We start from the raw sequence: 26,497 nt of genomic DNA on the forward strand, positions 1-26,497 counted from the left end.
TTAGAGCCCATTCCCTATGGTGTGATGCCTTATTCTGCCTAGTTTCTACGGTAACACTTGTGAAGAGGGAGATTCTCTATGTCTACAGAATTTAGTTCATGGAAATTAACAGAGAAATCTGTCATTGTATCACAAGCATGAGCTCCTTGTCAGGTCCCTCTTTGATAAAGAACAGGCACAAAACAAAACTCCAGGTTGTTGTATAGTCTAAGTTTTTTATTATCACCACCAAAAGGATTTCTGAGAAATTTAAAGTTAAAATGCATCTTGCATCTCAGGTTACCCTTCCTATCAGTCTTATGTTGTTCAGAGATAGCAGTTAGGAGCCTCACTTCATAGAAGAGACACACTAAGATCAATGACTTGAGAAGAAGGTTTTGTTCTAAGGTGTCCTTTAGAGATTTAAGTGCTTCTTAAAATAAGAATTATTCTCAAAGCAAATATTGCAAGACAGCTAAGTTCTACTTCCTTAAGACAACATATTTTGACATCCCCTAAAGTTGCAAAGCAGAAGAAAAGCAGGCAGCAAACAAAATCAACTCAAAATGCTAACAATGCCTGTGATGCAACCTGGAATGATCTCTAACTACAAATTATACCCCGGAGACCAGCACACCAGGGAAGACTATTGATCATGAGTTAAGTACAGAGAGACAGAGAGCTGCTCTCCAGAACTGCTTTTTCAAACATTAAAAAATGAATTGAGCATTATTTTTGGGAGGGAGGAGATGTATGAAGATGGATTAGACAATTCTACATATAGGGAAAACATTCTAATTAACAGACTTTAAAAGCTATCATAGATGTTTATTTGATACCAGCAACATGGCCAGTTCTCATAAAGTATTTCTCTTCATCACAAAATAGTAAGGATTTAAACAATCCAAAGTGAAATATCTAGAAGCTTTAAAAAAAATTTTTTGAACCGAGCCCTAATTCTTCTATAAAGGGTCTCCAAAATCTTGAGTAGAATTATCGTACTCCATAATGAAATGCTTGAGTTCTTCAACATGTTGCTCACCTATTTCATGCAAACTCTGCTTCATTGCAAACTGTATAGATTTTTCTAAGGAACGATCCTTTTCAACCAGCCTTTCCACCACCATCCCGAAAGTTTCACAGACTTGTCGGTAAACCTTCTCAATCTCCGTGATTTTTGATGCAATCACTTTTGAGCGACTGCTAAGCTGGCTGTCTTCGCACAGTTCTGTGCCGGCTCTTGTGTTGGACTCGGGTTCTTCTGTCTGGTTGATACATAACGGTGCCTTGGATCCCGTCTCAAACTCGGAAATTTCAGCCAAGTGATTTTCTTCTGACTTCTTGGGATTTTCATTAGCCCACTTGCTTGCAGCATCAGCCTGTTCCTTCTCAGTCAGCCGGCTGGGGCTTTTTAACACCTTGGATGAAGAACCTGAAGGCACAGTATCTCTTGATGTTTTCAAAAACTGAATGGCTCTCTCTTTACATCGATGTCGAGACTGATGGAAGGAGCGCATCCTGCTTCTACTGCTGAGACTGGAGCCAAATATGCTGGGTAGGGAGTCCTTCCCGCCCACACGTGATTCTCTCAAAAAAGGAGCGCCCCATTTATGGGGAGATCGTTGTCTTGAATAATGGGAAGAATAGAAACGTTTTCTTCTAAAGCCGTTTCTCAAGGCCTTGTATTCAGGCTGTCGGCTTGTGGCATACTCATCTCTTGACCATCGGTAGCCATAAGGGCCTCTTTTGTAGGGTGGGCCACTTCTTGGATTCTGAGAAAAACAGCGGCCTTCATCCCATTTTTGGTAATCCACGTGACAGTAGTATCTACTATAGCCTCCTTCATCGGGTCTGGCTAGCAGAGATGATCTCTTGTCTCCCAGAGGCAGTCTGTTTGGCACAACGTTAATTAATCTACGGTTGCCATCACTGGGATGGTTCCAAGGAGGCGCTTGTTTTCGTGGAAGTCGCTTGTAGTCATACCATCCCTGCCTGCACTTGTTTTCCTGGAAGTCGCTTGTAGTCACACCATCCCTCAGACCACATTTCATCTCTTGTGGAAGCCACTGGACTTCTGCCAACAGAAATGCGTACTTCCCTTCCTGTTCACTTTCAATTTCCAACCATACTCATGTCTCAGCTCAAGAATCTGTTATTGTCCAAAAAATTCGTCATCGGAACTCTCCAACACGTACGTTCCACCGCTTCTGCTTAAACCCCACCAACAGCTCTCTAATTAGACTTTGGACCACTCAACAGCAGGGAAATCATGCTAGGAAATTAGCTGGGGCTAGTGAGGTCATGCATCCTAGAGGAGAATGCGGTACTACCACTTGACTAAATCAGTGCAATTCCTAAGTGAATTCCACTTACTACAGATAAGTGTAGCTCTCAACCCTCACAAAAAAAAGCTTCTCTTTGCAACAGAGAAAGACCATTGCAGAAAACCACAACCACTCAAATTCAGAGAAAAAGTTATTGTGGTGTGTCTAGCCCCAACATACATACACACACACACACACACACACACACACACACACATACACACATCTATATATATATACCACAACTCCTGGGCCTAAGGCTCAGAGAGCTTCATTAAGAGGAGGAGGAACAATTATAGGAACCAGAAATGAAAGGGAAGCTTCACCCACAATATTTCAACAATATGACTGCCTAAACAAAACCTAAACAAGGACAATACCAATCAATATGCTAACTTGAAAGGGGGAAATCTCACAGGGTTACACCCCTAAACAAAACTACAGACTGCTAAAGAATTAGTCTTCCCCAGGGATGACCCTTTTACCTGGTTACCAATATCAAGTGGTCAGCTCTGAAATCATACACATATACAAGCAACACTAAATAGATTGGTAAGATTGTATTTATGTATTTACGCACGTGTGTGTGTGTGTGTGTGTGTGTGTGTGTGTGTGTGTGTGCATGTAATAATTAAGGAATAGAGATCACAAATTTGAGAGGCATCCAGGAGCAGAGGATATGGAAGGGAAGGAAACAGAAAAGGAAAGGATGTGGTTGTATTTTCATTTCTAAAAATTTAAAAATTAAATAAGATATAAATAAATATTTAAAACATATAATGCAAAGAATTCAAGCTTATAAAATATTTATTTAACACATTTAAGCAATGTAAAATGAATTTTTAAAATTAATTTATATAATAGCAAAAATCATAATAGTCTAATACATTTCATTATTGAAAAAATTAAAGTACCTTAAAATAAAATTGATAATGTTGGAGAGCATTTCTATAGGCCATCATAAAGTTTTATTGGAAGATAATCAATTAGACACATAAATGGAGATAAACATCTATGGATAGTATTCTTGTATCAATATATCAACTCTAATAAATCTCATATACAGATTTAATAAAAATCCCAACAGAGACTTTTAAGAAATTTGACAAGTTGAATCTGAACATCACAGGTTACAGTGAAGATACAAGAATAGGTAAGAAATGCCTGAAGAACAAGAAAGAGGAAAAGGGAAACAGGGCAGGGAAAAAGATGAATATGAAAACTTGCTCTTCCAGATCTCAGGACTGAAAAATCCATAGACATGGAAGCTGTGTGGTTTTACATAAAACAAAAAAAATAATCAATGGAACAGAATTGAGGTACCAGTCATGTATTCATATACTTCAGAGTACAGATACCAGATATGACCCAAAATATCATAACACTGTGGCCTTTTATTTTCATTGAGCCTTTTGTTGAAATTACCCATACTTGAGTCATAGAACATGGCAGAATCAAGTTGGTAATGACCTAAATGTTTTATTCCTGCTGGCTACTTTTCATGTGCTGGAAGGTGCTATGCAGGCTACCAAAGGAGAACAGTAATCATCAGTCACACCTATCTATGAAACCTTTGAGCTACAACAATGATCAGCATAACACATGGCCATTGCTGTAATAGAAGCTCAAACAGTATTGGTATAACCAACTACTATTGATTGGATTTAAGTTCCTCCCCACAAGATGAAACCCATACTGGCACCATTATCAGACCAAGAACATAAAGCTAGCAGTCATAGGCCCTAGGGGAGAACTTACCACTATCATGCTGCTAAATGGACATAGTATTAAACTGACTCATCATTACAGCCATAGATCAATGTATCTCTTATTCCTCATCTAAGGAGCTTTGATTTGCAGTAAATGGTGGTTAACATAGTGGCCCACAACTGGCCAAGGTGCAGAGAATAAGAGACAGAAGAATGCTCAGCCCTAAAGGGAACCTATGTTCCTCATCCTACCCTCACAAGGTTCAGAGATCATTGAGGAAGAGGACAAAGAAAGAGTATAAAAATCTGAGGTGGTGGAGGAATACAAGGAACATCTGGACACAGTAGGGCAGGTGCACATATGAACTCACACAAACTGCAACACCATGAAAAAGAAAACAAACCTGTGCAAGTCCAAGGCAGACAAAATCCCAGCATGGAAGTGGGAGCTGGGCACACAATCCCCCTCTATGCCTAGGAGCTATTGACAAGTGTTATCTGCTGGGAAAGGAATGGGCAATTTCCTTTTAAGTGTGTAGGTCTGGGAAGATGACATCTCTTCAATTGAAGAATGCACACCCAAGGATATCTGGGTACTACACTTTGGTCTTAAAGAAACGGTTTGTTGTTTTCAGAAGACACGAAGTTAAGTGGTTGGGAAAGTGGGGGAATGAGTTGAGACATAGTTGGGGGGATAAATATGATCAAAACATAGTAAGAAACTCTCAAAAAAACTAATAAAAAACAAAGAAAAATCGATAAGACACTTTCCCCAATGTTGTTAGATTATTTGTTTCAACTAGACCTGTAGGTAATTACAGTTCAGAATGAATGGACTGCATCACTACAGGCTTTTCTTAGACCTCCAGTCCCCCACCCCCAACCCTAGGTAATCCAGTTTGATTCTTCTTCTCATGTGAAGTATTCTATTATCACACTCTTGACATTTACTAGGCCTCCTCAGCTGTTACCGTTAAACCCAGCACTTCTGGTGATAAGGTACTTGGTGTTTCAGAAGAAAGCCTCCTCTGTTTGTTTTTCTGTGCCTAATCTTTCTAAATCTTGAAGAAGAAACATAAGCCCTCAGGCAATCAGAGTTCATGTGCATTGTCAAAATTTCCATATTCCTGTAGGTGATTTCCCCGAGCATTTTCTCCAGAAAGCTTTTCAACATGACCTCCTAGATTGCATAACTAATTACAAACACAGAAACAACTAGTCAAAGCTAGTCACTCTCCTCCAAATGCTGCATTCCAAAACTATAGAGTCACTTGGAAAGACACAAAGAGTTCAATTGTGAAAATCATATACCACAGCTTTATAGGGTGTGTCAGTAACATAATCATCAATGAATCAGTGATAAATGCTCAGGGCTGCATTAGAAAAGAGTCAAAACAATGCATAGGGACAGAATGTCACCAATTTCAGGAGAATATGTTAGAATTGGAAAGAGATCTCACAGTTAACTTAGTTCAGCTATATTAAAGAGGACAAATAGGGTCCAGGGTAGAGCTCAGTGCCAGAGAGTGTGCTCAGCATAAAAAGGCCCTGGGTTTAATCCCCAGAACCCAAACTACCAGGCAAACAAACAAAAGACCAGTTCCACAGGAAACTTTAACCAAAGGGATGTCAAAATTAATACAAGTTAAAGAAAAACATACAAAATTCCCTGCTAGAGGACTATTCATGCCATTTAAATGTTACAGGAGGAGTGTAAGAAGCCCATGGAATACTGCTTGAGCTAATGCATCCCAAGTACATCAAGCCATAGTCCATACTCTTGTAGTAACATGTGGCCAATATTAATGTATGTCAAACATACTTCAAGAAACATGTAACGAGTTGAATTTTTGCATGTGAACAATTAGTAGGAAAGACTAACAATCATGTGTGAAAGGCCCCATAGTAGCAGAAGTAGGACTTTGGCAGTTCAAATACCACAGCAGTTTGTGAAGTATGGAGCCATCTTCTGCACTTAGTTTCTTTGAATCCCTGGGGAGAAATGCCATTACAAACACAACCACAAAACAGTTTCCTGGAATTCTCCTTCACTCCTTCTTTAAAGAAAATTGACCTTCCTAGAGCAGTGACTGCAAACAGACAAGTGTGATGGTAGGGGACATCTTTGGGAAGGGATGCTGATAGGAGTTCAAGGGTGAGCAGGCAATGTTTTGGAAACACACTATATGTTACAGTACAATTGGAAAGGCAAAGGTTTTAAATTGCCAAGAGAAAATCACACTGTTCACCTAAAGGGCATATTGACTTTAAAAGGTTGGGCACAACACTAACGACAAAAACATGCACAAAGGGAAATTAATTTAGCCTTCCAAAAGGCTATCTGAAGGAAATTACATTTTATTCTACAAAGAACAGATGATAGCCAGCCAAGGCAAAGCAAGAGTAGTTGAAAGATGTTCCCGGAAAAGGTAGTAGTGAAATTTAAGGACCATAGCATGAAAGGCCATATCATGACTAATGAACAACAGCTTGTTCTGTGTGATAGAAAAATGGGGGAAGATAAAGAGAGATAGGAGGGGCGAATGTGAGATTGAACAGACACGAAGAGACTGAGAAAAGGGAGTGGAGTAGAAGCATATACAAACAACATAGTGAAACCCTACAGAGGGGCCACATCAATTTTAGTCTATACAACAAAATTGAACATTGCTGTAATAGCAATAATAACACACTAAAAGATTTAAACCAGGAATTTACAGAATAAGATATCACTGCAGAAAACATACTCAGTGGGGGAAATCCACACTTCTTTGCAGGCAGAAGTTTTTATGCTTAAAGTTTTCTATTAATTTCTGCTACCTTAACCATCGTGATTTATTCTGATTGCTGACTGATTAATCTGTCGTGTCTAAGGAGAGCTGCTGACAATCTAAATCACTTAGGAATTCAGACACAAGAGTCAGTTCCCCCAAATGGAACAGCAATTCATGAGAGTCACATAAATTCCTGATGTCAGTTGAGTGCATAACAGGTCACAAAGAATCTTCAACTTGTTATTTCTGTAAGAAAATCACGTCCTTGTTGATACTTTATTTTTAAAACATCTTGAAGTTTGTAGTTCTCCAATTAGAGTGGGGGTTTCTTTATTCAACTTTATTCAATTTGTCTTAATTCATCCCTATGCTGGAATTAGTTATTTACCAAGAAATTGAGGAATTTCTCCTCTTACTGTAAGGCATATGTGAAAGAAACTCATCAGTACATTAGAAGATCCACAAGCAACTACAATGTAACAACTCTAGTGACTCTCATGGCAAATCCACCAGGATATTATTTACTATATGAGGAATTAGGTCAGTGAAAGCACCCTATAATATTAGAGTCCTGTTCCAGGTAATTTCCCTGAGACCTACATTCATTCAGTGCCCTAGAGTGATTTTTTGGTGCCACAAATTGTCACACAGTCTGTATAGAAATATAACTAGTAATTGTAATGGGGAAAATTCAAATAGTTCAATACCCTCTATGTGGAAGACACAGTATGCATTTCCTCATAAGTGTACAAAATTCTTTACAAAATTCTATTAGCAGATTCCTCTATATCTAGCTTCTATAGTGTTAGAAGGTGGTACGTGGGCTGCTGGAGGAGAAAAGGCATTATGAACTACAATAAAACATGCTAGACAACATGTGCCTACTTGTACTACAGTAACATCAAAGTTATGTAGGTAAACAACTATTCTCTGGTAGAGTTTCAGGTCTGCTTTACAGGAGGGAATTCATACATAGTACTGTAAAACCAGGAAACAATACATTTGAAGAAGTCTTAGGCCCAAATAGTAACTTACAACTCTTTCTGTAGCTAAATTGACATGGCACTAACCTGCTTTCTAAATACCTCTGTTCATATTCATACATTAATGCTGCTCTCAGCCTTCATCAAGGAGCTTCTGTTTGCATTGGAAACAGTTAAGACATAGACTCAAAGCTCATACAACTGATAATTGAATTCTTAGCTCTAAACAGAAGATTCATATCACCCCTCTAAGGTTCAGGGAATACCCCAAAGGAGAGGATAGAAAGAATGCAAGAGATGTAAAATGGGGAGAAAAGCTGAAAAATACACTTTTCTGGGCATGATATAGGCATTGCAATCATGAACTCGGAGCAGTTAGGACTGCTTGTACTAGTTTTATACAAGACTAGTGCTGTGGATATCGCTATATGTAAATAAACTCTGATTGGCCAATAGCCAGACAGGAAGTATAGGTGGGACTAACAGAGAAGAGAATTGAGGGAACAGGAAGGGAGGAGAGAGACTGGCTGGAGCTGCTGCCAGGACAAGGAAGATGTAAGGTACCAGTAAGCCATGAGCCATGAGGCAAAGTAAAGATTAATAGAAATGGGCTAAATATAAGAGTAAGAGCTAGACAATGACAGGCCTAAGCTAATGGCCAAGCAGTTTAAATAATGTAAGAGTCTATATGTTTATTTTATAAGTGGGCTCTGGGACTGGCGGGACTTGGTGGCGGGAGCTGGAGAAAAGTTCTCCAGCTACAACTAGAGCTGCCAGAAGTAAATCATGGATATGGAAGGAGCTCAAACCACACTAACATGTCATATTGATCTTTGGGCTACTGATAGGTTCTGGTTGAGGGGCAAACATTATCTTCAGTTGTACACCTACTGGTGAGGTCACTGAGCTCCAAAGGGGAGTACCAAATCCATGGTCACACAGACAGGCTGATGAAACTCAGTGGATCATGAACAAAAGATGTGTTTTGAAAAGGGACTTCAGGTGAGGGTTAAGTGGGAAAGATGGGGAGGGACTGATCAAAGAAGTCAAGGACTGAGAGTAATCAGAACACATTATCTACAAATACAAAATTGTCAAAGAATAAGTTTAATATGTTATTTTAAATGGAAGGGAAAGGGAAGAGTACAATGACAGAGGGAGTACGGGAAGGTACAGCTAAAATTAAGGGGCTATTTGAAGTTCGTATGGAACTCTGATACAGTAGAGACTTCCACAAATAGGTACATATATAAAGGAGATCAAAATAAAACTCCCAAAACAATGGAGGAGACAGAGCCTCAACTGAGTACTTCTCACCACCAAAATGAAGCCTCCAGTTCTGGATTAAAGAGTCTGTGAGACATCTGAGTGGAGACATACATCTGAGACTGAAGTCAGAGCTCTATGTTGATGTCATAGAAATGGAAAAGTATCACTAACCTGGAGAGAATTAGTGAAATTATACAAGAGGAGGATAAATGGAAGGGACGTGAGGAGAGGAGGATGTGTTCAGCACATAGCAGTGAGATCTAACTGTGTGCTAACAGCTGAGGGCAGGGGCAAAGGACTTGTTAAGGAAATGAGCAGAGGACAAATTATCTATTTGTTTACCCCCATACTCTAAATAGTTGTCAGGGTAGTCCTTGAGGAAGCAGGAAGATCAGTTCCACTACAAACGATGTTTTGTGTTGGCTCTGCTGGCAATGGAAGCTAGGTTCTTGTACATATTAGGCAAGTGCTCTACCACTGGGGTTCTAGTATACTGGCTGTCATCTTCTTTCTCAGTATTTTTTTGTCCTTGAGGACTCTGAATAGATAAGGTATTCCTCACTGACAATCAGTTGGTATCACAGATGTTTGGTTAAGCTGATAGTAAGCAAAGCTAAGCCCCCATGTACCAAAGACATGGTGACGTTGTTTCAGCATTAGTGTTAAATTGTTTTTTTAGGTGAAAGCCCTTTGCTGTCTCTAAAATATTGTATTATGAGATAAATATAACTATGGTCTCCAAAACTGGTTCTTAAGTCAATTAAAACTGAAAAATGCTGGATGCTATATGAGAGTCAAAACACAGTATAACAAAGGCTGTGCCAATTCCTCTGTCAAAAAGTTTTGAATTCATTGAACACAGAATTATAGAATTTTTAAATTTTAAGTTAAACTATTTGATATCAGATTCCTCTTCCCTGAAACAGTACCATCTAGAGGAACAGAGTTGCATAGAACCCATGTATATCTATTAATCCAGACTCTTTCCAAATACTGTCAGCAAAATCTAGTGTGATTTAGAATCACCTGAGAGATTGGAGAAACACACCTCTCAGTATATCTGTGAAGGCACTTGCACATAGGACTGTCTAAGGTGAGCAGGAGCCTGAGAGAAAATATTTAGAAACACTGTAACCGAAAAAAGTCATCCTGTATAAAATTATAAGCAGTAACAACCAACAGTAAGAAAACCATCTCCCAACTAGCTGGGCGGTAGTGGCACATGCCTTTAATCACAGCACTTGGGAGGCAAAAGCAGGTGGATCTCTGTAGTTCAAGGCCAGCCTGGCCTACAAAGTGAGTTTCAGGACAGGCTCCAAAGCTACACAGAGAAACTCTGTCTCAAAAAAACAAAAAAAAAGAAAGAAAGAAAAGAAAAGGAAAACCAACAAATTGAGAAAGACTCCCAACATCCATCTCTGGCCTCCACACACACATACAAGTACACACTCAACACTCTGGCACACACATATATATGAATACACACACATACACACACACACACATAAATGTGCATATGACATGCTGACAACTGCAATGAGGTAATGGTATCATCCATCCTGTGTCAGGAGATGCAAGAAGTCAGCTCTCCTTTGCATAAAACATTGTCACTGCTCACTTATGGAGCTGCCATAGCAATGTGTGAAGCTAATAGTTGGAGACATAGGAACCTGGCCACAGCCATATTGTTTTGATGACTTCGTGATTAACATGAGTAATCTTATAATTTTCTAGGTGTGTTATGAGAAACAATTATAGATATATTTATACACATTCTGCAAAAAGCATAGAACAACCTAGCAACAGCATCATTACTGTTACACAGGATTCTCTTGACCAGAATCAACACAATCCAAGGTTCTTTATGGGATTTTAAATCTCTATGCAGGGAATAATCACCTTCTGGTCTGGCAAGATTATAAAGCAGGTAACAGCACCTGCTGCCAAGCCTCATGACCTGAGTTCAATCCCTGGGACCCACATGGCAGAAGAACCAACTCCCACAGACTGCCTCAGATGCAAAGTAGTATGAAATGATAGAATAGGAATCCAGAGTTCAGAGCTGAGTTCAGATACTTTCATTGATTAGAATTCAGACTGTTTGTTCCAACATTGAAACCGTATTTTTTGTTTTGTTTTGGGTTTGGGTTTTTTATAGGTTTTTTTTTTTGTTGTTGTTGTTGTTTTGTTTTGTTTTACCTAGAAAAGACAGGAATTAGTTTGGAACACAGTAACCAGAAAGCTTCTGAAAGCTGACATTTGTCTTCTTTTGAGTCTAAAAACTTTTGCAAATATGAGTTTATGATACTCCTGTACACTGAATAATAATGTCAAATGATTTGCTATTTAGCCAATAAATCAATACTTATTAATGTACTTGTGTCTATTGAATTATTCTTGTCAGAGAACAGGATGAGTTAAATCAATTAATCTCTCTTTAATGAGATCTTTCTTGATGAACATATTAAGGGTGGATATTTCAGAGTGAGACTTCAAACAAGGTGAATCTTATGGTGATGCAGTCTAAAACCAACAGTGTCCTGATGGATTAAAAAAGAACAATGGTCTTGATAGAGAATCAGATGACCTGGATAAACCTTTAAATGCAAAACATAAAAATACTAAAAAATAACCTTAAGTCTCCACAGATACCTGCTTACTGACAAAACAATTAAAAGAATATTTAGGCTAAGCAATGAATGATGGTAAAATCTCTAAGAACTTCAATTGACTTGCTTCCAAGAGAATTGGATGCGATTGAGCTAACTCTCTCTGAATCATGGGGAAATTCAAGGCCTTAAAAGCCCAACCGAAGATCCTACACAGACTAGGACAGGAAAATTTACCGCAGCATAAGGCAAACTAAGAATTAAACCCTCATAGGCAATCCAACCCCAAGAGAGAAGCCTGGTGAAATATAGGTAAATTCTCTAGTATCAACTTTGTTAGTGAATACAAAGATAAATCCTCAGAGAATTCATACCCACAGCCAGCTACACATGGGTAAGTCTAATTCACACTAACTGAATTGTGCCACAAAACCTCAAACCAAGAATTTAATTCATATAGATTCCAGACTCACAGAAGAAAACTAAAATCTCCTTTTAGAGGAATATCCTTTTTCTCAGCCCTCAAAAACATTCCATTGAAATTTTTCTGAGAAATTATCATGTTATGTATACAAAAATTCTTACTTAATTTAGGAAACAAGACTGAGAAAGACAACAGAAAATGTCGGCTAGTGGATCATTATACATTAGAATTATTAGATATGGAACATAAAATGTAGTTAAATATAGCTTAATGAAAACAAAATGTTTAAATGTATGAGTAAAGACCATGCAAATAGGGAAAAGTATACACTTTCTGGAAAACTAAGATGATTTAAATAACCTCAACATCTTAAAGATAATAGAACACATAGTTGAGAACTTATGATATTTTGTTGAATGAATAAATGATCATAAAAAAGTATTACACTAAGCATAAAAATCTTTAAAATGATAAGAGAATGTTGTATTTTGGTAAATGGGTCCATTACCAATGAAAACTTGAGAATCAGATATTGGGTCAAAACCTTATAGATCAAAGAAGCACAGAAGGAGTGACCAGCTGACCTTCCCCTTTTTAACAGAGATCAAGACAGCACATATCCCAGGTCAAAGAGAGCTCTTGAGTTCCAAGTCCCTCCCTCCTCCTTCCTGTCCAACTTCCCTATCTGTATTCCTGGCTTCTCTATGGCTAATTCTATTGGTTCTGCCCCCTGATTCAACATTAACATTATTAACATAGTCTAAGAGTGTCACAGTGTGATCAAATATCCTGCAACAAGAGAAGATATATAGATATCTCTGGCTCCAGAGAACAAGCATAGACAAAAGGACAAATAGATTGCCATATACACCTTGTCCATAACAAGTCTAGAGTATGCAACACATCCAGTGAAGACTTCCTGGGTTTAATAAATATCAGAGAGTAGCTGAGATTATGAAATAGTGAAGAGAGAATTTCTAAAGAGAAGGAAAGCTTAAAGCAGATGACAGTATTCCTGAAGAGAGTGAGTGAGAGAGGGAGAGAGTTGTTTCAATGGCTGATTCACTGAAGTAGAATAGTTAGGTGAGAATTTGAATGTTGCCTCTCTAAAGGCTAAACATTTCAGTCAATACTAAGAAAAATTAAATACTTCTGCTTTCTGTTTACTTTGTATGTCTCCTGTCTTATTAACAAAATGCCAACTACATTGGAAATGCTTTTTCTCGAATATTATTAAGGAACAGCCCTTATTAATCTTCTTCCAAGGGGCCCATAAGAGAATCTACAAATGGCGAGAATCATTTTGGGGCAAAGAATCTAAGTACACCAAGCTCTTTTGTCTGTCGACTTTATTCCTCTGGGATAAAATTCTGTCTACACAGCTTCAGTTCTGTGCTCATGCCTAGCTCCTTTCTTGCCTGATTTCTCTCTACATTTATCTGCAGTCCCCTCTAAGTTCTATCTTAATTCTCTCATCTTAGTTCCGCCCCATCTAGGGTCTCATTCATCTAGTTCTTCCCCACCTCAGTTCCTCTTCCATCTCCTTCTTTCTCATCTTGTTCCTCCTCATCTTATTCTTCCCCATCTGGCTCTTCCTCATCTTCCATCTTGTTCCTCTATTACTCTCTTCTAGCCCTTCAATCTAGTTCTTCCCCATCTCAGTTCATCCCTCTCCAGTTCTTACCCATCTAGTTCTTCCATTCTCTTTTGTTCTTCTCCATCTAGTCCCTCTCTGAAAATAAAACTGCCCTTTTATCCCTATGACCCTTATCTCTCCAAGCTGTCTCTGCTCCTGAGTTTTTGGCAAGTGTGCTCGGTCGCTAGGCAACTTGACTAGGCAACTTCTATCACAGCTACATGAACCTGTAAGCTGGGACCATTTAGTTTGAGTTAATTGTTAAGGGTAGATCTAAAACTAGAGATAAGATTTTGGAAAGGAGAAAGTTAAGCTTAATTAGCACATCTGCCAGGCCTTGTGTAACAGATAGTCTAGATGCTTAAGTCTGTTCTTAGAGAGTAGAGAGGTATCTCTGATAAGATACTTTCATCCATCTGGGGATGGTCCTGGCCAGATGCTGCTTATGATAATAATTACAGAAAGGCCTGAAATTAGGGATCCTGGCTGTTACTGCCCAGAAGGTTATCTAAATATCCCTTTAGTAGAGGGGAAATTGTGCTAAAAGAATGATGGAAAAGCTACAATAGCACATGAGAAATTCACAGTAGGAAACAGCAAATAATCAATAGCCAGTATCACCAAGACTCCTTGAGCCTCAACTTGACCTCTGGAAGGCCCTTGGCTTCTTCCAGGTATTAGCTTGTCATAACCAGCTAAAATCCTACTTCATATATTTTTGTGGTTTGCAGCAGCTCTTCCAACTTTCCAGTCTCTTCAATATAGAGAGACAAGAAATGGACAAGAAAGAGGAGAAAGATGCTGTGTACTAGAAGGCAGTTAAGCACACACCCTGACACAAAAGGCTTTTACTCTATAGGTTTTCACTCTGAGTCCAGAGAATTCTGCTGGCTTAGAGCTCTATCCTGGCCTCTGTACCCTGTATATTCACACAGATAACTGGTCTAGGAAGAGCTACTCTAAAGAATTTAAAAGGAACCAATGCTCATGCACATATGCTACAAGTGGAAACAAAGGCAAGAAAGGGTGAAATAAATAGCATGATGGATAGGACCTACTCAAAGAAACAAATTGCACTGAAATAAAGTCAAATAATGACCAAACACATTGCTAATAATTTTTAAAAGTTAATGGGGAAAGTGTATTTCCTTAAACTGCACACACACACACACACACACACACACACACACACACACACACGGGAGAGAGAGAGAGAGAGAGAGAGAGAGAGAGAGAGAGAGAGAGAGAGAGAGAGAGAGAACAAAATTAAATTGCTCAAGAAAGAAATGTTAAAACAACAGAAAATTTTGAAATGACTTCAAAGAGCTCAGGAAAAAATGAAAAGGAGAAAAACAATCTTTTACAGATATTCATGAAGATAGCATAAAGGAGAAAAGACATAACTAAGATCATGAGAAGTAGATTGGATTATAGAAGGAGAGAAGGAGAAAGGGGAAGATTGGTTGGAGAAAAGCAATATAAAAATGAAAGAAAAATATAATAGAGTTGGAAACTTAATTTTGTAAGATATAAATAGGAGATCCAATACATATTGATTTTCCAGAAAAAGGGACAAGGACAAAATGGAGCAAAAAATTACTCAAATCTGTGGTAGACAATTTCCTGAGTTTCAACGTACTTGATTATTTGAACCGAATATCAAATTGGATCAAAGGATATATGATTTATTTGATGTTTTGAAACATTTGATCAAGAAACACATGGCATGCTATGAAAAATAATACTAAATAATAAATTTATTGATTTACAAGGCACAAAAGGATATATATTGAAACCGACCAAAATCATATATATATAGGAGAGCATATTGACCTCAAATCTTCATCTAGAAGCACTAATCATCAATGAACAAGGCAATCTTTAAAAGACAATATATTGCAAGTGTGGCTTACATAGAAAGCCAAATATTTTTAGTTATACATGAATCCAAAGAATATCCTTCTTTCCCCCCATAAATATATGTATATATTTCCCATTTATTGAAATTGGATCTTTTTCTCACATAATATATCCTGATTAAGGTTTCTCCTCCCTCTAATCCTGTGAGATATTTTATTTTTGCTGAAAAGTGGTGATTTTTTTTGTATGCTAACAAATAAAGTTTCCCTAGAGATCACAGGAAATAGCAAGCCATTTTAAGTAAACACAAAAATCAGGCAGTGGTAGCACAGGCCCTTAATCTGATCACTTGGCAGGCAGGGTCTCTGTGTGTTCAAGGTCACACTAGGGAACAGAGCCAAGCATGGTGACACACACCTTTAATCCCAGTACCAACCGTAGAGACCCTGGAGGTCTGTACAGATAGGCAGTAACAAGGAAGTGATGTAGCTGGGCTAAGAGTCAATGAGAAGGCAGAACAGCAAGGCAATTAAAGCTTGGGTAGACAGGAATACATGGCATTTTGGAAGCTACAGATCTGGTGAGGTAAGGTGGTTGGTGATTCTCACTATTTCTCTGATCTCTAAGGCTTTCACCCTGTATTTGGCTCCATGTTCTTTATTTAATAAGACTGCTTAGAAATTCATCTACATAATCCTCCCAGTTTCTTCCCACCTCTCTCTCATCCAATCCACCCCCATTTTGTCTCTCATTAGAAAACAAACACGTCTAAGGGATAATAAGATAAAATAAAACAACTAACACATCATAATAGGACCAAACAAACAAAGGGGAAAGCGTCCCCAAAAGAACACACACAGAAACCTACTTGAGCAGAAGATTATTTGACACATAGACTTGGAGGATAGGAGACTTGACCTCCCAATCCGGGGCTGCTGTAGCGCTGCCTTGCTGCTCTGTAACATTCTGGGATACATCATGAGGACAGAAGGGCCAGGTGAGGGGGCAAGAGCAGGAAGGGAGGAGCAAGGGAAGTTTCCCTATCTGCAATTCCACATGTCAGCGCCATCACAGTAGCAATCACTTTGAACTCAGGCTTCCTAAGGGACCTTCAGTTTCAGACAAGTACCTCTGTTTTCTTCTCTGAAGTAGTGAAATGCTGAAGGATCCACTGGGAAAGGCCAACTTACAAATACAATCCATTTTTAAGAATCCATACAGTACTGGAGACAGACATTAAAGTGATTAGGATTCATTTTAGGAACATCACCTCTTCAGTGTTTCAGCCCATCTGTGTATGTTGTCTTTTTTCTCTTTTTTTCCTTCCTTTATTTTATTGAAACCATTTTTCTCATATAATATATCCTGATTAAGATTTCCCCTCCCTCTACTTCTATTTTCTCCCAACCTCCCTCCTATCCTGATCCACCCACTTTCTGTCTCTCATTAAAAAGCAATTCCTTCTTAAAGTACGTAAAGAGGACTCATTTAACAAATTAAAGAAGGGACTTTTAAATAAGAGCAAAGTTCTGGTAAGCTTTAGCTCTATTGAAACAAAAGTTTAAAAATAAGATACTTGTGGAAATAATGATGATAAAATACAGCATAAATGTTAGAAAAAGTGGTGACCTAAAATTAATGTCTTCTCAAAATAAAGCCATAAATTTGAAACTAAGTATAATTACATACTTTCTAAGAATTGGTGTTTGTTTATTTATTAGTTTGTTTGTTTGTTTTGAGAAAGAATTTAAAGTTGGATGGGTAGGGAAGGGTAGAGGATTTGGAAGGACTTGTGAGATGGGGAAATCATGATCAAAATATAAATTTAAATATTGTCTTAAATAATAAAATGTATAACAAGAAAACAAAATGCCAATGCAGAGCCTGGAGAACAGTGGCAAAATAGTTCCCTGGTGTGGTAGCTTGTTTCTCTACTGCTGTGACAAAGCACAGACCAAAACAATTCTGGGAAAGGGTTTATTTGGCTTACAGGTGACAGTCCACTGTGGAAGGAAGTCAAGGCCGGAATTTGAGGACAGAAATCTGGAGGCCGAATCTGAAGCAGAGAATATGAATGAATGTTGCTTGCTGGCTTCTGCTCTGCCTTATTATGCTACCTTTCTTACATAACCTATGCCCGCCTACCTAGGCAAGGGACCACTCACAGTGGGCTAGACCTTTCCTCTATCAATCAGTAGTCAAGAAGATGTCCCACACACATGCCCAAAGGCTATCTAATAAAGGCAGTTCTTAAACAAATGTTCCCTCTTCCCAACTTGACAAACAAAACCAAAAATCAGACAGTATATCTTGCATATACAAGCGTCTGGTCTTGAATTCCAGTACTAGGACACAAAAATGAAAAGAAATGGTCATCTTTTTTAAAAAATTGTATCAGTTGCTTGTTAAGACACAGAGCAACAGGGACATACAACCATTTCTAATAGAAGTGCAAAATAAGAATGCCACTTTAGAAATGGTGTGACAACCCCTTACCATGCCAAACATTGACATACCAGTCTCCTAAGTATTGACCTCCCAACACACATACCTACAAGGATGGAGGTATGCCAAAGGAAGAAAAAATGTCTCTATCAAATTGCAGCAATATACACAATAAAATGAATATAGACATATTGAATGATAACACAAAGTATAGAATAAATATGTATGCATCCACACTGATATAAATAAATGTGAATGCTGTGACTTGGGTGTAAAGTTGCTCCGACAGTTGGTTCCCATATGGTACTGCTGTTTTGGGAGGCTGTGGAATATTTGGAAGATAGGGTCTCCTAGCTAGTGGATATGGATCACTAGGGGTGGGTTTTGAAGAATAGAGCCTACCCAGATTCTGGTCCCCTTTCTGCTTTCTGATATATTAAGACCGGAACACGTCTGTCACATGTTCTCCCACCATACTGTTCTACCTAGTCCTTTCTGTCATGGCCTGAGTGCTGACTCTGAAACCAGGAGCCCCAGAGTGAAATTCAATCAGATGCTTTCTAAGGCAGGGATGGTCTTTGAGGTTTTCTCCCAACATCAAGAGGGGTTTTCTCAGCTGCTTGATGCTCTTGTTTGTAAAGAGGAACTATCCATTGTTTTCACTTGCTACCAGCACTATTGTGGCTAATCTCTTGATTGCTTGCCAGCAAGATCTACATTTTAATAGGTTCCTTGCGTTTGAGTCTTCTCATTCTTGCTTCAGAATAGTTAGTCCCCTTCGGAAGCATTATAGAGCTCTCTGTTCTAACAGCCTAACTCCCAGCATTGGCAGGCATTGTTTATTACTGCTCTGTGGATGGAGGCAGAAGTCTATTATTCTCCCACCTGTACCTTTTAGTGTCAGGACAAAGTCATCCCTAGACTCCCTGGCTCCTCTTTACCTCTCAGTATGAAGTGTTTTCCTTATAAACCAGCTTAGGTAAGGTTTAGGAGGACCATCATTCTTGACTAGTTATGTCTGGGGTACGGTCTCCATCATACTTATGGTACCTATGTAGAGAAAGAAGTCTCAGACGTCACTTCCTATAATACCGCATCTGCCATATAGAGTGGTTGAGGATAAGAAATATGTACCACCATGCCTCAAAGGAGACACACCTTAGTCCTCTACTGGCAACTGGGATAAAGTAAATCCCAGTGTTATAGGCTGCACTCACCCAGAAAGGGTTTCCATTTTTCTGTGGTAAAACTGGATAAAGAAGGCTCAAAAGCTACAAACTCTTAGTGTTCTAAGATACAGTTGGATTTTTGTAAGTAAATGTGTGTCAGCTTCTTGCAAGCTTTTATCAAAGTTACCAAAAGATTTAAATTTGGTTTTTAAATATTACTCAACTGTTACTTTTTTCTTTTCTTTTTTCTTTTTCTTTCTTTCTTTCTTTTTCTTTTTCTTTTTTTTTTTGACAGCGTAGGTCAACAGAGATAATCCTGCCACCAATCTGAAAGTGTTTTTTCAAATGATCTGGAACCTCCTCTCTAAAGAATTTGAATTTGAATTGATCTATTCTATTTTATTTTCCCTTCCCAGCGAGATGGAAGCAGATGAGGATGGGAACAGGAAGGATCAGGAGGGGGAAGGAGGGATGGAGGGAGAGAATACTGGGAGAGAAGACTGGAATAGGTGGGCATTTAGGGCATGATGGGGAAACCTAGTGCAGTGGAAACTTCCTGGAACCTATGAGGATAACCCTATCTAGGATACGGGAGGATACGGATCCTGAACTGGCCATCTTCTGTAAATGGCAAGGCTTATATTGGTATGATGGGGACACCAACCCCGCTGCAAAAGTTTGACCTATCCTGCCTGCAAGATATGCTGGGTCAACGGTGATTCAGAGCTTGTGGGAGTAGACAACCAATGACAGGTCTAACTTGAGGCCCAAACCACGCAAGAAAGCCCATGCCCAACACTGCCTGGATGGCCAGGAAACAGAAGCTGCATGACTCAGAGACCTAAGGGTAGAACCAAACATGACTGGCAAAAAAAAAAAAAAAGATAATGAAATAATTGTTAGTTATTTAGTGGTGCTCTTACCCTGTGAGGAAATGTCACGAAACATGACAGAATCCACTAACAAGAGTTTTATTAAGATGAAAGAGACAGATGAGTGTTCAGGCCTGTGGAGAGACATGTGTGGGAAGAAGAAGAAGAAGAAGAAGAAGAAGAAGAAGAAGAAGAAGAAGAAGAAGAAGAAGAAGAAACAGGAAGCCAGGAATATGGAGCCGGCTTATAAAGGCTGGGTGGTGCACGCGTACACAGGTCAACGTGGCTACTCCACACATGCACAGATCACATGGTTGTGTTGCGAGCTCTTATGAAACCATGCAAAGCCATGGGGTCCTGGTCACGTGAGATGCCTTGGCCCAGAAATGGCTCTTTTGACCCGGAACTGGCTAGGCGGTAGTGTCTAGGTCCGCCGGGCATGCCCAAACATGCCCAACCGTGAGGGCGTGCTCTGAATCCATCATCCCTGACTCTTCTTTTTTTAAAAAAGAAAAAATTGTGGTTGAGTGGGTATGGGGCAACGTTTATCTCAAAGACTGCTTCTGGCTGAATAGTGGGCGTCGGTTGGCTCTTGGGGGGAAATGGGGAGGGTAGCTTGTGAAGTCCAGTGATGATGGTGAGGGGGTCCTGGAATGATGTTCTGTGGTCCCCTTGTTCAGCAGCTGTCCATCCATGCTGTGGCTGGGAACCTTCTGTTTGACAAGATACTGTTGACATAAAAAAAGCTTAGAGAAAAAAGAATCATTATTTTATTTTTGGAGTTGGCATTTATCTGAGGTAGATCTGGCCTGCCCAGATGAAGACATGTGACATTTATTTGAGGTAGATCTGGCCTTATTACTCTGCTTAATTTTTATCTGAGACAAGCCTTATTAGAGGTAGTTTATTTAAGGCACCTGTTTCCCTTATTAGGTTAGCATTTAGGAAACGCAGGTGATCAGTTGCTGAGTATTGAACAATGATGGATTGTTGTATTATATTTTTCCTTACCGCCTGGATATTTTTGATGGTCCTTTTTGCCTCCGGCTCTGTGTGGCCCTAGTTGGGAAAGGAAGGAATGATGCCTTATTCCTCTGGAATTGGTGACAAGGCAGTGGATCCTAATGTCCTCTGGAGCTTGAGAATACAAGGCCCTGTTTGTTTCACTGTATATGAAGAGAGATTTTTCTGGGATGGAGGTGATATAAAAGGTTTTAGATGACACAGGTGGACCCAGTGAGGAAAGCCCTCGAGTTTAGCAGCTGTAGGCTTCACAGGAATTACCTTGAAGGGTCCCTGCCACTTAGAGGAAAGGGGTGAAGGGCGCTGGCCTGGAAGGAAGAGAAGAACCTGATCCCCGATGTGTATTGGAGGTGGACAATTATTGTCACACGGCTGAGGTAATGAACAGTCTGCATAGCTCCATAGAATAGACCTTAGGTGACATAAAAGGGGAGTTAACAGGCTATCTGGAACAGTTGGAGGGTTGGATAAAAGGCCTGGTGTTAGAACTGGCCTTCCATACATTAGTTCAAATGGAGAAATTGAAAGAGGCTTTTTAGGAAGAGCCCTGAGCCTGAGAAGAGCTACAGGCAATAATCTTACCCAGTTGAGATGAAGTTACCGTGACATCTTAGTAAGAATAGTTTTTAAAGACCAGTTGGTATGCTCCTCCTTTCCTGAGGATTGAGGATGGTATGGGATATGAAAATGCCAAGGAAGGTTAAGAGCCTTAGCTAGTGTCTGAGAAATCTGAGAGGTGAACTCTGGGCCATTGTCAGACTGAAGAAAAGCAGGAACCCCAAGCCGAGGAATAATTTCTTGGAGGAGGAGGTGTGCAAACTGTCTGAGCCCACTTATTAGAAAACGGATATGCCTCTACCCAATTTGAAAATGAGTCTACCATCACGAGGAGATATTTTACTTTTCTGACGTTGGGCATATGGATAAAATCGAGCTGCCAGTCAGTCCCTGGAAGGGAACCTCTAGCCTGGTGGGTAGGAAAAGGCTGACTCCTATACTTGGTATTGGGATCTGTTTTTTGAAAGATCTCACAAGAGGCAGTAATAGTTCTTAAGAACTGTAAGTCCTCAGAGGTAGGCTGCAGGTAGGCTTTTATGAATTGAGACAGAGCAAGATTATTAGGATGAAAGAGCTGGTGTAGATAGGAAAGAATTTGTCTAGTGTCTGGAGTTCCCTGTGAGGGTGTAGGCTGTACTGCATGGATTCCCTGTGGTGGGTGAGGTGAGACTCGGCCCTGGAGGGCCGCTGTCCTGGCTGCCTGGTCAGCCCGGTTGTTTCCCCTAGAGATGATGGAGCTATCAGTCTGATGAGACCAGCAGTGGACAATTCCTATAGCCCTGGGGAGGTGGGAAGCCTCCAGCATGGCCATTATTTGGCCTGAGTTAGATATGGATCCCCCTTTTGCTGTGAGAAGGCCATGCTCCCTCCAAACAGCAGTGTGGGACAGGAGAATATGAAAAGCATATTTGGACTCTGTGTAAACATTTAGAGATTGTGGTGGTATTGTGTTCCCCAAAATATTGTGTACCCTAATAAACTTATCTGGGGTCAGAGAACAGAAAAGCCACTAGATACTTAGGCTAGAAAATGTTGGCACTCATGCCTTTAATCCCAGCTCTTGGGAGGCAGAGCTAGGCGGATCTCTGTGTGTTCAAGGCCACATTGGATACAGCCAAGCATGGTGACACATGCCTTTAATCCCAGGGAGTGATTGTAGAAGGCAGAAAGATATATAAGGCGTGAGGACCAGCAACTAGAAGCATTTGGCTGGTTAAGCATTTGGCTTAGTTAAGCATTTGGCCTGGTTAAGCATTTGGCTGGTTGAGCATTCAGGCTTTTGAGCAGCAGTTCAGCTGAGACCCATTCTGGATGAGGACTCAGAAGCCTCCAGTCTGAGAAAACAAGACCAGCTGAGGATCCAGCGAGGTGAGGTAGCTGTGGCTTGTTCTGGTTCTCTGATCTTCCAATTCACCCCAATACCTGGCCTCAGGTTTGTTTTTATTAATAAGACCTTCTAAGATTCCTGCTACAAGAGATTGTCCCTGTGCCAATTGGAAGGCATGGGTGAGAGTTATGAGCTCAGCCTGTTGGTTAGTGGTGTGTGTGGGTAATGCCTATGCCTCTATTATCTCAGTATCTGACACTATGGCATAACCCGCTTTATGGGTCCCTTCATATAAAAAGGAGCTGCCATCTGTGTACCAGGTATAAGTACCCTGAGTCAATGTGCCCTCCTGTATGTGTGAAGGGTGAGGTAACAGCTCCTCTAAGGTTTCAGTGCAGGAATGAGAAGGAGAATAGTCAGCATTAGGTTGAGGGAGGAGGCTTGAAATATTAAGAGTTGGACAAATCCGGAAAGTGAGTGTGGCATCCTCTAGTAATGCCACGTGGAGAGAAAGAACCCGGGAAGGAGGTAAAGTTTTTAAGCCTTTATAAGTTAAAAGATGTGACAGATTATGATGAGAAAACACAATAATGGGTGACCCAAAGCTTAGCTTCTTTTATTCCTGAATAAGGAGCTCTGCAGCTGCTAAGGCACAGATGCAAGGTGCCCAGCCCTGACTGGTAAGGTCTAACTTCTTTGACAGATAGGCTACAGGTGCAAAGGAGGGTCCCAGCTGATGCCCTAGAGTTCCCAGGGTAAATTCCTCCTTCTCTGCTACATAGAGGGAGAAGGGACAGGTTAAGTCTGGGAGATGAAGTGCTGGGGCCTGAAGAAGGGCCTGTAGGAGCTTTTGGAAAGGTTTAGTGACAGGATGGAGGAGGGGCTCATGTGGCAAGCCCTGACCTGCCTCATATAAGGGGCAAGCAAGGAGAGAAGAAAATGGAACCCAAGACTATAGGAAGCCAGCTATTCCTGGGAAAGACAGAATCTCCTGTTTAGTAGAAGGGACTGTAAGAGACTGGATTAGACACTTTCTGTCTACAGTAATAGCCTTGTGAGTTGGAGTAATGGATAGACCCAAATATGTGACCTGGGGAGTTGACAGCTGAACTTTAGAAGGAGATACCCTGTAATCTCAGCTGGATAAGAAATTTAGGAGAGCAGAGGTGTTAGTTTGGCTAACCTGCAAGGACAGGCTACAGAGTAAAATATCATCTACATACTGTGTAAGTTTAGAGCCAGGGAGAGACAGAGAAAGCAGGTCAGAGGCCAGAGCATGACCAAATAGGTGTGGACTGTCTCTGAATCCCTGTGGCAGAACACTCCAGGTCAGCTGTGTGGACAGGTGAGTGTCAGGGTCAGTCCAGGTGAAAGCAAAGATATTTTGAGACTAAGGACTGAGAGGAGTATAAAAGAAGGCGTCTTTGAGATCTAGAACTGAGAAGTGAAAGGTTCCCAAAGGGATAGTGGACAGGATAGTATAAGGGTTAGGCACTACAGGATGGAGGGGGACCACTGCAGAGTTAATGAGCCAGAGGTCTTGAACCAGGTGGTAGGTTCCATTAGACTTTTTAACTGCAAGTATGGGGGTGTTAAAAGGTGAAGAGGTTAAGCAGAGCAGCTTTTTCCTGAGAAGGTCAGAAATGATAGGCTTAAGTCCTCTTAGGCTCTGGAGTGAGAGAGGGTACTGAGCTTGGGTGATATATCTGGCAGGATCTTATAGCTGGATAATAATAGACTGATGGTGTCTAGCAATAGAAGGGTTTTGGGTATCCCAGATTTTTGGGTCTACCTGAGAGGCTGGCAAGGGAAAAGAATTATTAGAGTCAGTAGAGTGAGTGGCTAGGAAAAGGAGGAGGGGAGCTGCTGGCGCGTCTGGGATGAGGTGAATGTGTGGAAGGAAAGAAATGGACGCTCCTACCTTAGCTAGAAGATCCCTCCCCATTAAAGGTACAGGGCGCTTGGCACCACTAAGAATGTGTATGAGAGAGGGATGCCTCTGAAAATGCAATTTAGTGGTGGTGTCTGATGAGGCAGGTAAGGCTGTCCCCCAACTCCGACAATAGGGAGACGAGCAGGAGAGGTGGGCCCCCAAAACTCTCTCAGGACAGAGTAGGTAGCTCCAGTGTCCAAAAGGAATGAGATGGGGTGCCCATTTACTTTTATTACTACCCTTGGTTCCCTGTGTGAGATGGGAGTGGCGGGTTGGGAACCAGGCAGCCAAGCCTAGAAAGTCAGCCGGAGGGTGGTCTTTGTCTGGCGTTCTTATGTCGCTTGGGACATTAGGACATTCAGCTGACCAGTGACCCTTTTGGCAACATTTTGGACAAGGCCTTGTCGGTGCCCTTCGTGGGGTGGTGGTACAAGCCCAGGCCCAATGGCCTTCTTTCCCACACTTGAAACAGGGACCAGAGGGCTTTTGGGGAGCCGGTCAGATGATGCTTGCCAGCATCTGGCAGTTCCTTTTCTGGGCCTTTTCATCTCTCCCATGGTACACCTTAAATGCTATCACCAGGACATCTGCCTGTAGAGTCACAGGGCCATTCTCCAAACGTTTCAGTTTAGCCCTAATGTCGGGGAAGCTCTGTGAGACAAAGTGGGTCATTAGGAGTTGCCTGCCCTCAGGGCCCTCTGGGTCTAAGCTAGTGAACTGAAGAAAGCCTTGGTGAGCCGCTCTAACAAGTGAGATGGATTTTCGTCCTTATCCTGAATTATCATTTTTAGTTTTTCATAGTTTACTTGATTTAGGGCAGCTTTATGGAGGCCTGTCAGGAGACAGGTAATAAACCTATCTCTGGCTAGAGAACCACACTGGGTGTTATAGTCCCAGTATGGTTCTTAGTCAGGAACCACCTCAGCCCCTGGAGGGTGTGAGGGGTTAGTCTGGTGAACCTCATCTGCATGAATCCTAGCCTGCTCCCATACCCACCTGTGCTCCGCAGGAAGTAAATTACTAGAAAGTATCATGTATATATCATGAAAGGTGAGACTATAAGATTGAGTTATATATTGAAACTGTTTAATAAAGGAAGCAGAATTAGAAGTATAAGAACCCAGCTTACTTTCTATCTGAGAGAGTTCTGTGAGAGAGAATGGAACATGGACTTTAATCAGTCCACCCACACCAACCACCTCTAGCAAAGGAAGGGTTTGGATGGCTGGAATCAGGCAATTTAGCAGTCCGAGAGCAGGTGGTAGGAGGAGGGAAATTTGGAGCCAGGGTAGAGCCTTTGGAAACGGCCACTGTCAAGGGAGGATCAGCTTTAGAAGGAGAAGAATCTGGAAGAGGAGCTGAAGGAACAGTCTCCCTAGGAGCAGGGATAGGAGCCGGAGGTTGGATAGGTGGAGGTTCGTTAGCAGTATCTAGAGTCAGAGATTCCAGAGTCAGAGAATCTTCCAGTCTAGGCATAGCTAGGAGCATATGAGCAAGAGAGAAGGAATCCAGAAGAGACGGTTTAGCACTGAGAAGAGGAAAGCAACTCTTTCCATTTGCCTGTTCGCTGACAGAAAATGGATAACTCCCGTAAAATATCAGG

General features: G+C 40.7%; 1 protein-coding gene across 1 annotated transcript; it reads right to left on the bottom strand.

Moving 5' to 3' along the window:
• Positions 1-941: 941 nt before the first annotated feature.
• Positions 942-26,370, bottom strand: LOC131900146 (periphilin-1-like). Its single transcript, XM_059251515.1, has 3 exons — positions 26,091-26,370; positions 2,009-2,081; positions 942-1,971 (listed from the first exon to the last, which is right to left on the bottom strand). Exons 1-3 carry the CDS (start codon positions 26,368-26,370, stop codon positions 942-944), a joined length of 1,383 nt encoding a protein of 460 aa, XP_059107498.1.
• Between the last annotated feature and the right edge of the window lie 127 nt (positions 26,371-26,497).

This window comes from Peromyscus eremicus, chromosome X (genome assembly GCF_949786415.1).
Source record: "Peromyscus eremicus chromosome X, PerEre_H2_v1, whole genome shotgun sequence".
Taxonomy (NCBI): Eukaryota; Metazoa; Chordata; class Mammalia; order Rodentia; family Cricetidae; genus Peromyscus; species Peromyscus eremicus.

Excerpts from the sequence above, each read along its gene's own strand:
- LOC131900146 (XM_059251515.1), bottom strand. The coding sequence starts at position 26,370 with ATGCCTAGACTGGAAGATTCTCTGACTCTGGAATCTCTGACTCTAGAT. Across the intron at positions 2,082-26,090 it reads CCCTTCCTTTGCTAGAGGTG|GAAGGGAAGTACGCATTTCT; the intron begins GTTGGTGTGGGT and ends GAAAGTGAACAG. Across the intron at positions 1,972-2,008 it reads GAAATGTGGTCTGAGGGATG|GCAGGGATGGTATGACTACA; the intron begins GTGTGACTACAA and ends AAACAAGTGCAG.